Raw genomic sequence first — 12,428 nt, forward strand, 5'->3', positions numbered from 1 at the left:
TGGTGGGTGCCTGTAGTCCCAGCTACTCGGGAGGCTGAAGCGGGAGAATGGCGTGAACTCGGGAGGCTGAAGCGGGAGAATGGCGTGAACCCAGGAGGCGGAGCTTGCAGTGAGCCGAGATTGCGCCACTGCACTCCAACCTGGGCAACAGTGCGAGACTCCGTCTCAAACAAACAAACAAACAAAAAAAAGTTTCCAGCTCTAAAACTTCTATGATACTTGTATAAAACAGATACGTTATTCTTTGTCAAGAACTTCTTAGTTTGGTATACTTCAGCCTTGTGCTGGAAAAGGCTTCTTTTATGGCTTTTTATAAGTGAACTGAGGCATAAAGCAGCAGTAAAAAGAGTTCTGAAGGTGATGCCAAGAGAGATAGTATCTCTTCCCCATTACAAGTTCCTTGAGGGTAGAGAGTATATCTTGTTAATCATTTTGTTGTAGTGCCTAGTTGTAGAAATGACTCTAGATTCTAGCCTGAGATTGGTCGTAACTTGGCACAGGCCCTTCCACTGTCAGCTAACAAATACTTGTTAAACTAGTATAAGGGAGTGAAGTGCCTCGATTTCTTCATCATGGAATGAATGCTCTATATCACAGAAGTGGTAGAGGATGAAATTAGTGTAAAATCTCTTGGAAATTATGTATTTTTATAAATGTAAATTGCTATAATTATGGAAGCTGTCTAGCTTTGGGTCTCAGATTCATAGAGGTGGCATGTTACAGATCTGATCTGTTACTCCCATCTCTATCTATCCTTTACTGCATGGTTTCTGGCAAGGTGTGTGATACCCGTGAAACAATTGGAGTGGCTAAGCCGTAAGGCTTCCTCACTGAAGGGAAGGCAGCTGACTCCTCAGTAAGATGCTCATTTTAAAAGTCTCCCTATTCTGGTGGTACCTTATTCTGGGATTTTTGTGTTAGAGAAGCTAGAGAACCTTTCTTTCATGGTTACCTTGCTTAAACTGTTATTTTTTCTAGTCACACTTTTGTGTTACAAGATCTCATTACCAGCCTTAACAGTCTTACGTGACAAAGTTCACCAAATTACGGGAGTTCCAGTTGTTAGAGACAGGCCTGTTCTTCTTGATGTCCTGGAGTACCTTCCTCTTGGCTGAAGCATGGGGCTTCACAGGTAGGTGACTTGCTCCCTTTGATTGTCAACCCTTAAAAGGAGTGACTTTGCCAGTCAATTTTGCTCCAAGTGGATCAGCTCCGTTAGCATTTGAACATACTTATTGTGGTTGGGATTTAGGTTGTTGCTTTAGAACCTAAAAAAAAATTTTCAGTGGAAGTGGTTCCTCTTAACAAAGTAAGTCACAAATGAGAATTTCCAGACAAAGCCTATAATCTACTGTGAAGAAAGAACCTCAGTATAAAAGGTGGGAAGCATCCTTTTATGTGAACTTGGAATTTGTTGTCTTTATAGGTGTGGTTGCAGTATTGTTTTGTGGCATCACACAAGCACATTATACGTATAATAATTTGTCCACGGAGTCTCAGCATAGAACTAAACAGGTAAGAGGAACTTTATAGTTTGTGAATAGGCTTTTCCTTCTTTCAGCAAAATAGAAGTCTTTTTTACTAAAAAAAAAAATAGTCGTTGATCTGTTCAAGATGCTATCTACTCATTTTAGCTCCTCTTCCTTTGACTCTAAAAGTAGGTGGGATTGGCAAAATGAAGAATGACAGCATTTAGGGTGGAAATAGATCAGCAGAATAGCCAGAGACTGTTACTATTTTGGCTTCAATAACCAGTGAAGTAGCTTCCCTTTCTCTCAGTGTTTTCCCAATTTAATGGCTTTTAAGGGGAATGTTTTGGAAGCTCACTCTGGTTTTACTCGAACTACTGCTGTGTGACGTAGATAGGGTTAACTTCTGATCTGACCAGACCTACTAAAAGATGACATAAAGAAGATTAACTTCTGATATTACTAGACCTTCTAAGACATGACGTAGATAAGATTAACTTCTGATCTGATTAGACCTACTAAGAGAAGATCAACTTCCTTCAGTCTGCTCAGGTGCTGCAAAGCTACTATGTTTCCAGGAATGTCAGGGGACTAGTCAGTGGTCTGGTTTTATTTGGTACCAAATGATCAGTTGTGCAGGGTGTCTGAAGGGAATTATAAAGGAGATAGGAATACAATTTTTCCAGTCTTAGGAGGTATGTGGGACAAATACATGAAAAAAGTGTAATGTCTGGAATAGAAATAGGTGCATACTTGACTATGGCTATAGTGAGAAACAGAAGGTTTAAATTTTGCCAAATGACAAGAAGGTTGTGGAATTCGCCTGAAAAGGAGTGGTGCTAAAAGCAGGAGCAACAGTATTTCTTCTTCCGGCTAGAGCCACAAATCAAGTTTATGACCTATGCTTTTCCCCAGCCCCTCAAAAGAGATTAGGCTTTTTCCCCCAAGTGTATACATTAGGGCTACAAATCCTTTTTACAAATTAATTCAGTGCAATAAGTAAAGAGAAGAAAATCAGCTGGCAGGGGGCGGTGGGGGAGGGGAGTCAGCATTTTTCCAGGTCGTGGGAAGGGAATAAAAAACAAGAACAGGCCGGGCGCTGTGGCTCATGCCTGTAATCCCAGCATTTTGGGAGGCCAAAGCAGGCGGATCACCCGAGGTCAGAAGTTCGAGACCAGCCTGGCCAACATGGTGACACCCCGTCTCTACTAAAAATACAAAAATTAGCCGGACATAGTGGCTTGCGCCTGTAGTCCCAGCTACTCGGGAGGCTGAGGTAGGAGAATCACTTGAACCCGGAAGGCGGAGGTTGCAGTGAGCCGAGATTGTGCCACTGCACTCCAGCCTGGATGACAGAGCGAGACTCTGTCTCAAGAACAAACAAACAATAAAAAACAACAACAAAAAACTAGAACAGGGTAAGAGCTTCCGGTGTTGTTGGTGATATGATATGAAGCTTATGTACATTTAAGAAATATGAGGAATAGGAATCCTAGATTATGTACTTGAGATTATATGTCATAGAAGACATCAGAGAAGTAGGGGAAATGGTTTGAGGCTTGAGGATCTGGAAAGCTATCCTAGAAGAAACAGTACCCTTAGAAGGTTGGGGAAGATTTAGGAAGGCCTAGGGGAGGCAGTACAGATAAAGGCAGGAATAAAAAGAAGGCAGTAAAGTGTAGAGCAGAGGGTGGCGGACTCCAGCCCTCCGGCCACATCCAGCCCTTGCCAGTGAGCTAAGAATGGTTTTCTTTCCATCCGTTTTTAATTGGTTGGCAAAAGATCAAAAGAAGAATATGTTGTGACCCATGACAGTTGTATGAAATTCACATTTCCGTGTCCACCAATAAAATTTTCTTGGCACACAGCCACACCCATTTTTTTAAATATATAGTCTATGGCTGCTTTTGTGCTTCACTGGCAGAGTGAAGTAGTTGTGACAGAGACTTCTTGGCCTGCAAATCCTCTCATGTTTACTCTCTGGCCATTCATGGGAAAATTTGCTGATCCCTATGTTGCAAAGTAAAAGCTGGGACTCTGGAGTCACTGTATTGTTTTAAATCCTGGTTCTACTACTTGCTGGCTGTGTGACCAGGAGGAAGTTCCATAACTTCTCTGTGCTTCAGTTTTGCCATTTTTGAAAATGGAGATAATAATAATACCTACCTCACTGAGTTTTTTTGGGATTAAAACGAGATAATGCATATGAAGTCCTTAGTATAGTATCAGACACACGGTAAAAACTGAAAAAGGTATAGCTGTTATCATTAGTATAAATAAGTAGTAATAATAGCATATTAAATCATTTAAAGAAAAATAAATATACGCTTACTTATTTTAATTTTTATTCTCATTTTTGGGTAATAAGGAAACCCTGGTTTAAAGAGATTAACTAACTTGCCCAAAGCCACACAGCCAGCAAAGGGGAAGACAGGGCTCAAGCCTAGGCATTTTGATTCCTAAGACCATGTTCTTAACCACTATTCTGTTATGTGTCAGAGGGCTCATAGTAACAAGCCATTGTAGATAACTCTGGTGGCCAGAGGGACACGAGATTATGAAGGGCCTTAACTTCATTCAGCAAGTATCATATACCATTGCCAAGGCTATGATGTGAATGGGATGGGGCAGGCGGGCAGCAGGGTTTAGTTCTCCCCACAGATAGTTCTGCTATCCTACAGATCGATCTCTTCCACAGTGTGGAAGCCCTATCTGTAGGACGCTTACTCCCTATATGAGAGGAAGACCCATGCAAAAAGTGAAGTCACAGGGCAAGCTGGGAGTACGAGAGTTCTCATGAAGCACTCTATGCTACGATCAGAAAGTTGAAATGAATCTTATAGCTTGCAAAAGGAAAGTATCTTGAAACTATCAGTTTTAGAGATTCATTGGTTTGGGGGAGCTGGAGGATGAGGGATGGTTAGAGGTCCTTTTTCATCATTATGGGTAGGAAGTGATGAAAGTTTGACTAAGGCAGTAGCAGGGACACAAGGAACATTAAAAAAAACTGACAGAGTTTGGAGGAAGAGGAGAGGAATAATTGAAGATGGGGCTTTGGAGAAGGGAAGCTGATTAGGGGAAATGAGGGGGCAACATTTCTGGCTTTTTCTGCAGGACTAGAAATGTCATCTCCACATTTGCTCCCTTCTGAACCACATATTTTGTGTGTATGCATGAAGTTTATATATTTGAGTGTCTGTTTTATTATCTTAGTAATACTCATGCTTTCAAATTATGTAACTTTTATTTGCTGGACTAATCTTTTACAATTTCGTTTCAGTTGTTTGAGCTTCTCAATTTCTTGGCAGAGAATTTCATCTTCTCCTACATGGGGCTGACACTGTTCACCTTCCAGAACCATGTCTTTAACCCAACATTTGTAGTAGGAGCATTTGTATCCTTTATTATGTGTTTTATTTTGAAAATATTTTTAATTGAGATTTTCATGTGGGTTTTGAGTATGTGGTTCATAAGAATACATTTAAATATATACAGTTTTCCTCTGAGTAAAACAAATAAGGATTCCAGCTCTTTTTTCTAGTGTATTTATTTTATTATATTCTATTTCAATTTGTGGTTATTGCACAAATAATGTTGACAGATTAAAATGACAGACAAGTGTCCCACTGTTCTGCCAACCCCAAAAGATAATTGTTTTCCCTTTATTACTACAGGGAAGGAGAGGTTGGATACTGGGGAGCAGTTAGCAGTCTATGCCACAGGGCAGAAGGTGAAACATAAGGAAACGTTGAATGAGGCCACTTTCTTTCTCTTTCTCTCCCTCCCCCAACCCCTCTCTCTCCCTCTCTCTTTTTCTCACATATATACAAAGAGTCTTAAAAAAAAAAAAACCCAACCTGGGCAATGTAGCAAGACCCCATCTTTACAAACAACATTTTAAAAACTAGCCAGGTATGGTGGTGCATGCCTGTAGTCCAAGCTACTTGGGAGGGTAAGGTGGAAGGATCCCTTGAGCCCAGGAGTTTGAGGCTGCAGTGAGCTGTGATTGGGTCACTGCACTCCAGCCTGGGTGACAAAGGGAGACCCTGTCTCAAAAAAAAAAAAAAAAAAAAACCAGAAAACCAAAAAACAGTTGGAAGGAAGAAACTGAGTATATGAAAGAGAGGAGGCAATAGTGAAAGTCTCTTGAGAAGGCAGGAATGAAATCCAAAGCATGTAGAGAGAAATTTTGCCTTCACTGGAGGGAGAGACAACTCCACCATGACTACAGGAGAGGATAGGGTATGTAGAAATGAAGGCACATTTGTAAGATGGAGCTCCTCTCTGATGGCTTCTATGTTTATCTGTTAAGTAGGAGGTGAGATCATCTGCTGAGAGTAAGATAGGGAGTTATCTATTGTGTAACAAATTACCTTAAATTTAGCAGCTTAAAACAACAGACAGTTATTATCTCACACAGTTTCTGGGGGTCAGGAATCCTGGAGCAGCTCACCTGGGTGATTCTGGCTCCAGGATCTCTTAAGAGGTTGCAGTTGTGCTCTTGGCTGGGACTGCACCTTCTCAAGACTTGACTAGGGCCAGGGAATCCACTGCAAGCTCACTCAACTCACATCACTGTCAGCAAGAGGCTTCTATTCTTCTCCACGTGGATATCTCCATAGGGCAGCTTACAACATGGCTTCTTCCCCCAAACTGAGTGAGCTGAGAGAGCCCTAAAATGAAAGCTGAAGTGCCTTTTGTAACCTAATCTTTGAAGAGACATACCAGCATCACTTCCATAATATTCTATTGGTTATACAGACCAACCTGGTACAGTGTGGGCAGGGACTACACAAGGGTGTGAATACTAAGAGGCAGGGATGGTTAGGGACTATCTTGGGGGATGGCTTACACAGATCATAGGGATTTTGAGGAAGGTGGAGTTTCGTGAAATAGTTGTTGTAGAGAGTGGGAGAATAAGTTGACCAAAGAAACTCAGCAGGACTGCTAAGAAGTACTAGGGATCCATTGTGTTTGAGAAATAGGAATTAGCAGTAGAACCAATCTGCCCCGTTGAATGACTTTGTCCAGCAGTACTTACTGTAAGCATGGAAAAAAGAGATAGTTGGCTCCTTCCAGGTTTGGAGTTTTTTCAAGTGGGTGCAATGAAAACAGAAGGACAAGAGATCATAGTGTTATTACATGACTGATGCAATCTAAACACTTCATTTAATGTTTAACATTAAAAGGTGTTATTAACATGATGGTAAGAAGGGAAGTGAGGAAAGAAGACATTGTTTAAGGAAAGAATATAGGGATCTTTGGACTGAAGGTCCCAGTGCTATGGAGGAATGATCAGAGTGGGATAGTTGGACACAAAATATGGAAGGAGCAGTTGTGGTCAGTGGGAATGTTTGAATAAGGAATTTTTAAAAGAAATATTTTAAAACCCCCATCAGAATGAAGATTCTGCCAAAGAGATTAGCAGAAGTTTTTTTTTAAATTAAAACTCTAGATAGGATCTCTGTTAGAAAGCAAAGTATTACTGAAATACTATTCTGCAGAGCCTTAGTCTGCGAATGAACTTTAGGCAAAAAAGATAAAGTACTGTTAATAGGAGAAGTTCTTAGCTGAAAGATAACCATGAGATCAGTAACTTAATGTCCTGCTAGTCTTGGAGAAAATTTGGAGCAGTCAAGTGGCTCGATCTACTATACTTAATCTGGAAACAAAGCTAAATATTCTCTGTAGGTTTCTGAGTCTGTTAGGAATTAAAATTCCTCAATACAAAATCCTACCATGAAAATGGCCTCTTAACAGGAGAGAGTTGCTCTATTTCTGGCTATGTTAGTTAGAACATAGGTTTGGTTTCATGTGAAAAGACTCAAACTAATCCAGGTTTAAACAACATAGAAATTTCTTTCTTATCTAAAAATCTGAACTGGTATGGCAGTTTTGCTCCATGGGGTCATCAGGGACTGAAGCAATATTGTTGCTAACATCCTTAGGGACTTGCTCTTGTTCTTGTGATCCAACGTGGCTCACCCCTGTCTGCCCATTGCCTTGAAGGGCTTGACCCAGAATGTGCACACGTCCCTTCCACTTAACATCATTGATTACACCTACTCACAAGGGAGGCTAGGAGTTATATACTTTATCTGGGTGGCTGCATAAAGATGAAAGGGAGGAGTGCTAACTACCAAGGAAGAAAGCAAGAACAGATGTTGGGGAGAACTAGCAGTCACTACCACATTGGCCCACGTGTTTGGTGGTTACGTTTTCTTTTCTTTTTAGGGAATCACTTTTTAAAATAAATGTTTGATTTTAGAATAGTTTTAGGTTTACAGAAAAATTGTGAAGATAATACAGAAAGTTCTCATATGCCCCACACTCAGTTTCCCCTGTTATTAACATATTAGCATGGTACCTTTGTCACAGTGAATGAACTAATATTGATATTACTAACTAAAGTTCGAACTTTATTCTGATTCCCATAGTTTTTCTCTAATATCCTTTTTCTATTCCAGGGTCCCATCCAGGATACCACATTACATTTAGTTGTCATGTCCCCTTAGGCTCTGCCTGACTGTGACAGTTTCTCATATGTGTTCATTGTTTTTGGTGACCCTCGACAGTGTTGAGGGGTACTAGCCATGTATTTTGTAGAATGTCCTGCAGTTGGAATTTGTCTGATATTTTCCCCATGATTAGACTGGAGTTACATGTTCTTTGGGAGGAAGACCACAGAGGTAAAATGCCATTCTCATCACATTATATCAAGGGTATATACTTAGTAATGTTAATGATAGTCTTAATCACTTGGTTGAGATAGTGTTTGTCAGATTTATCCATTATAAAGTTACACATTTCCCCCCCTCCCATGTTGTACTGCGTGGAAGGAAGTTGCTATGAGCAAGGATTGAGGAATGGGGAGTTAGGTTCCACCTCCTTGAGGACAGAGTATCAGCAAAATTATTTGGAATTTTTCACACAGGAGATTTATCTATTCTTCCTCATTTATTATTTTATTCAGTCACTTTTTAAATTATTATTATTATTTTTTTTGAGACAGAATTTCACTCTTGTTGCCCAAGCTGGAGTGCAATGGCGTGATCTCAGCTTACTGCAACCTCTGCCTCCCGGGTTCAAGCGATTTTCCTGTCTCATCCTCCTGAGTAGCTGAGATTACAGGCATGATCTGAGATTACAGGCATGCGCCACCATGCCTGGCTAATTTTTATATTTTCAGTAGAGGCAGGGTTTCGCCATGTTGGCCACTCTGGTCTCGAACTCCTGACCTCAACTGATCCGCACCTCTCAGCCTCCCAAAGTGTTGGGATTACAGGCGTGAGCCACCACACCCAGCCCAGTCATTTATTTATATCAATATGGATTCATTGATATTTATTTTATACTTTGAGTTATAATACAACTCTTTTATTTTCTTGCTCAAACTGTTCCAGCTTGGCCATCGAGAGCTCTTTTGGCAGGCTCTCCTGTGTGCCTTTGATATATCCTCATCATTGTTTTTAATTTTTATCCTCATCATTGTTTTTAATTTTTTTTTTTTTTGAGTACTTCCTTACTCCCTGGAACTATAAGATGCTTCAGGCTCATCTTGTATCTGTTCTGGCTCAGCCCAAGAATTGGCCATTTCTCCAAGAAGTCCTGGTTCCTTTTATCGGAGAATAGTATTAGAAACCAAAATCTGAGCACTAGGTGTGCTCAGTGTTACTTGGTGTCTTTGCTTCTAGGCCGTCTCAGCTGACAGATTGCTTCTAGGCTCTCTCAGCTGACAGAGCAAGGAATTAGATATGTATATATCTATATATCCATATATGTAGATATATATACTAACTCATATATACACATATATCTATACATATTTCTGCATATAACCATCTGTATCTCTGTTAAGCTCAATATGGGTTCATACTGATGTCTCCAACATTAATTCATTACCACATGGATGATTCTGGCCTCCTCCCCTTTCTGAACTGTAAACTCCCATTCTAACAGTAAGAAACCTTGCTGTCACCAGTTGCCATCCATTTACCTAATTGTTCGGTTTCAGTATACATGTATAATAGTTTCAGAATTGTTAACCAGTGTTCCCATGGGAAACAACTTTGTCATGGGCATAGAATGCTTTTGTGCAGTTCCTTCTGTCTTCAGTCTTATAGATTCTTCTCTTTTCCAAAGTTGCTTAGACCAACACCATTCCCCCCACCTTGTTTTTTTGTTTGTTTGTTTTTGAGACAGGGTCTCGCTCTTGTCACCCAGGCTGGAGTGCAGTGGCACGATCTCAGCTCACTGCAGCCTCTGCCTCCTGGGTTCAAGCAATTCTCGTGCCTCAGCCACCAGAGTAGCTGGGATTACAGGTGTACACCACCACGCCTGGCTCATTTTTGTATTTTTAATAGAGACAGGTTTTTGTCATGATGGCCAGGCTGGTCTTGAACTCCTGGCCTCAAGCTCTCCTCCCACCCCGGTCTCCCAAAGTGCTGGGATTACAAGTGTGAGCCACCATGTCTGGCCTTGTTCTGATTTTAATCTTAGATTTTCCCTTATATTTTTCTCAGGAAATGGGGTGGAGACTGTATCGTGACTCCTGAAATAAAAATTGCCATCATAAAGCAGGAGTCCCATAGACAGCAAACTGGAGAAAAAGATACTAAAATTGGTTTCTAGTTAAAACCAATCTGAATTCACATTAAACTTTCCCTTTGAAGCAAGTTGGAAGTATAAACTCAGTGGAGTACAGTGGGGCTGGTAGCCATTTTAGTGCTGTGAGGTGGTGATTCAGCTGCCCTTTTCTTTATTCTGAGGAAGGAAGGGGAAGTTTTCTCAGTATTACTCTTCTTCCTACCAACACTGACAATGAAAGTGAATTAACCTATCTATTAATAATCTTAAAAGTATAGTAAAGAAACTCTGCTTTTAAATGTGTTTCTCCTAATCTAGTAAATTTCCTGCATGTTACACCTGCTCTGTCCGATTTGGTAGCAACTAGCCAAATGTGATTATTTTAATTTGAAGTAATTAAAATGAAATAAATTTTCAGTTCCTTGGTCACTCTAGTCACATTTCAGGTGCTCACCAAATTGGACAGTGCAGATATAGAAAATTTCCATCGTTGCAGAAAGTTCTATTGGACAGTGCTATGTTAGACAATGGAACCAAGAGACTGTCTGTTAGAAACTGAGTTCTCTAAAATAGTCTTTCACCATCTTGAATGTATAGTCTAAATAATATTAATAGTAAAATGAAATGATCCTTAACCTATTAATAATTTTAGGTTGCTATTTTCTTGGGAAGAGCTGCCAATATTTACCCCTTGTCCCTCTTACTTAATTTGGGTAGAAGAAGTAAGATTGGATCAAATTTTCAACACATGATGATGTTTGCTGGTAAGTTATAACTTTCTTCTCTTGCCCACCTCAAGCAACCATTCACAATGCGTATGCCAGCTTGTTGTAAAACTGAGCTGTTATGCTGGTCATATAATACTCCTTTATTTTTATATTATTTATTTATTTAGAGACACTGTTTCACTCTGTCGCCCAGGCTGTAGTGCAGTGGCACGATCTTGGCTCACTGCAACCTCTGCCTCCCAGGTTCAAGCAATTCTCGTGCCTCGGCCTCCCAAGTAGCTGGGATTACAGGCGCGCACCAATATGCCTGGCTATTTTTTGTATTTTTAGTAGAGATGGGGTTTCGCCATGTTAGCCAGGCTGGTCACGAACTCCTGACCTCAAGTAATCCACCCACCTTGGCCTTTCAAAGTGCTAGGATTATAGGCATGAGGCACCACGCCTGGCCTATAATACTCCTTTAAACATTGAAGTTGCATCCTTGAATAGAAAAAAAAAGTGTATATATATATATATATATATATATATATATATATATATATATATATATATAGTGTCCCATTCCCTTCTGTGGGAATTTTTCATATTCTGGTTCCAAATCCTTGGTTCAGAATTATGTCATACAACGTGAGAAAGATAAGGATGAAGTCATTTTCAAACAAAAACCAGTAAGTGAATGTTTATAGCAGTTCTTTTCATAATTGCCAAAACCTGGAAACAACCCACTTGTCTGTCTCTCAGTGATCAAATAGCTAATCAAACTGTGATACATCCATGCTATGGAATACTACTGTGCACTAAAAAGAACAATTTACCCATACAACATGGATGAATCTCAGAGGCATTATGCTAAGTGCAAGAAACCAGTCTTGAAAGGTTACCTGCTGTGTGATTCCCTTTATATGACATTCACAAAAAGACAAAGTCATAGCGATGGGGAATGCATCAGTGGTTGCCAGGGGTTTGATGGAGTGACAAGAGGTTAGACTAAAAAAGGGTAATACAAAGAAATTTGACAGGGAGAGGGATGATGAAACCATTCTGTGTCTTGATTGTAGTAGTAGTCACACACACCTCTATGAATTTGCCAATACTCATGTGGCTATAGACCAAAAAGAGTGAATTTTACTGTTTGTAAATGAAAAGTGAATTTAAAAAAATTACTAAAACATCAATGCATGTCAGTAAGTAACATATCCAAATTCTATTTCTAGTTGTACTTTTTTTTTTTTTTTTTCGAGATGGAGTCTTGCTCTGTCACTCAGGTTGGAGTGCAGTGGTACGATCTCAGCTCACTGTAACCTCTGCCTCCCTGGTTCAAGAAAGTCTGCCTCAGCCTCCCGAGTAGCTGGGATTACAGGCGTGCGCCATCATGGCCGGCTGATTTTTGTATTTTTAGTAGAGACGGGGTTTCAGCATGTTGGTCAGGCTGGTCTCAAACTCCTGACCTCAGGTGATCTGCCCACCTCGGCCTCCCAAAGTGCTGGGATTACAGATGTGAGCCACCATGCACAGCCTGTACATATTTAAGTATGTTAATATTTACTGCATATTTGTTCACATGCTTCTAAGTTTTTAGAACGTGCTTTCTTGCTCTGAATTTATGAAGCTTGCATTGGTAATGAGTTATTGAAGAAATACCTTT

General features: G+C 40.2%; 1 protein-coding gene across 3 annotated transcripts in view; it reads left to right on the top strand.

The window, feature by feature from the left end:
- Positions 1–12,428, top strand: part of SLC9A6 (solute carrier family 9 member A6) — a 62,106-nt gene that overhangs the window by 26,650 nt on the left and 23,028 nt on the right. For all 3 annotated transcript variants that reach the window (XM_054543983.2, XM_054543982.2, NM_001131528.1), the window contains 4 exon segments: positions 1,027–1,132; positions 1,427–1,515; positions 4,750–4,863; positions 10,708–10,819. In XM_054543983.2, coding sequence (XP_054399958.1) covers positions 1,027–1,132; positions 1,427–1,515; positions 4,750–4,863; positions 10,708–10,819 — 421 coding nt within the window.

Source organism: Pongo abelii, chromosome X (genome assembly GCF_028885655.2).
Source record: "Pongo abelii isolate AG06213 chromosome X, NHGRI_mPonAbe1-v2.0_pri, whole genome shotgun sequence".
Lineage (NCBI taxonomy): Eukaryota > Metazoa > Chordata > Mammalia > Primates > Hominidae > Pongo > Pongo abelii.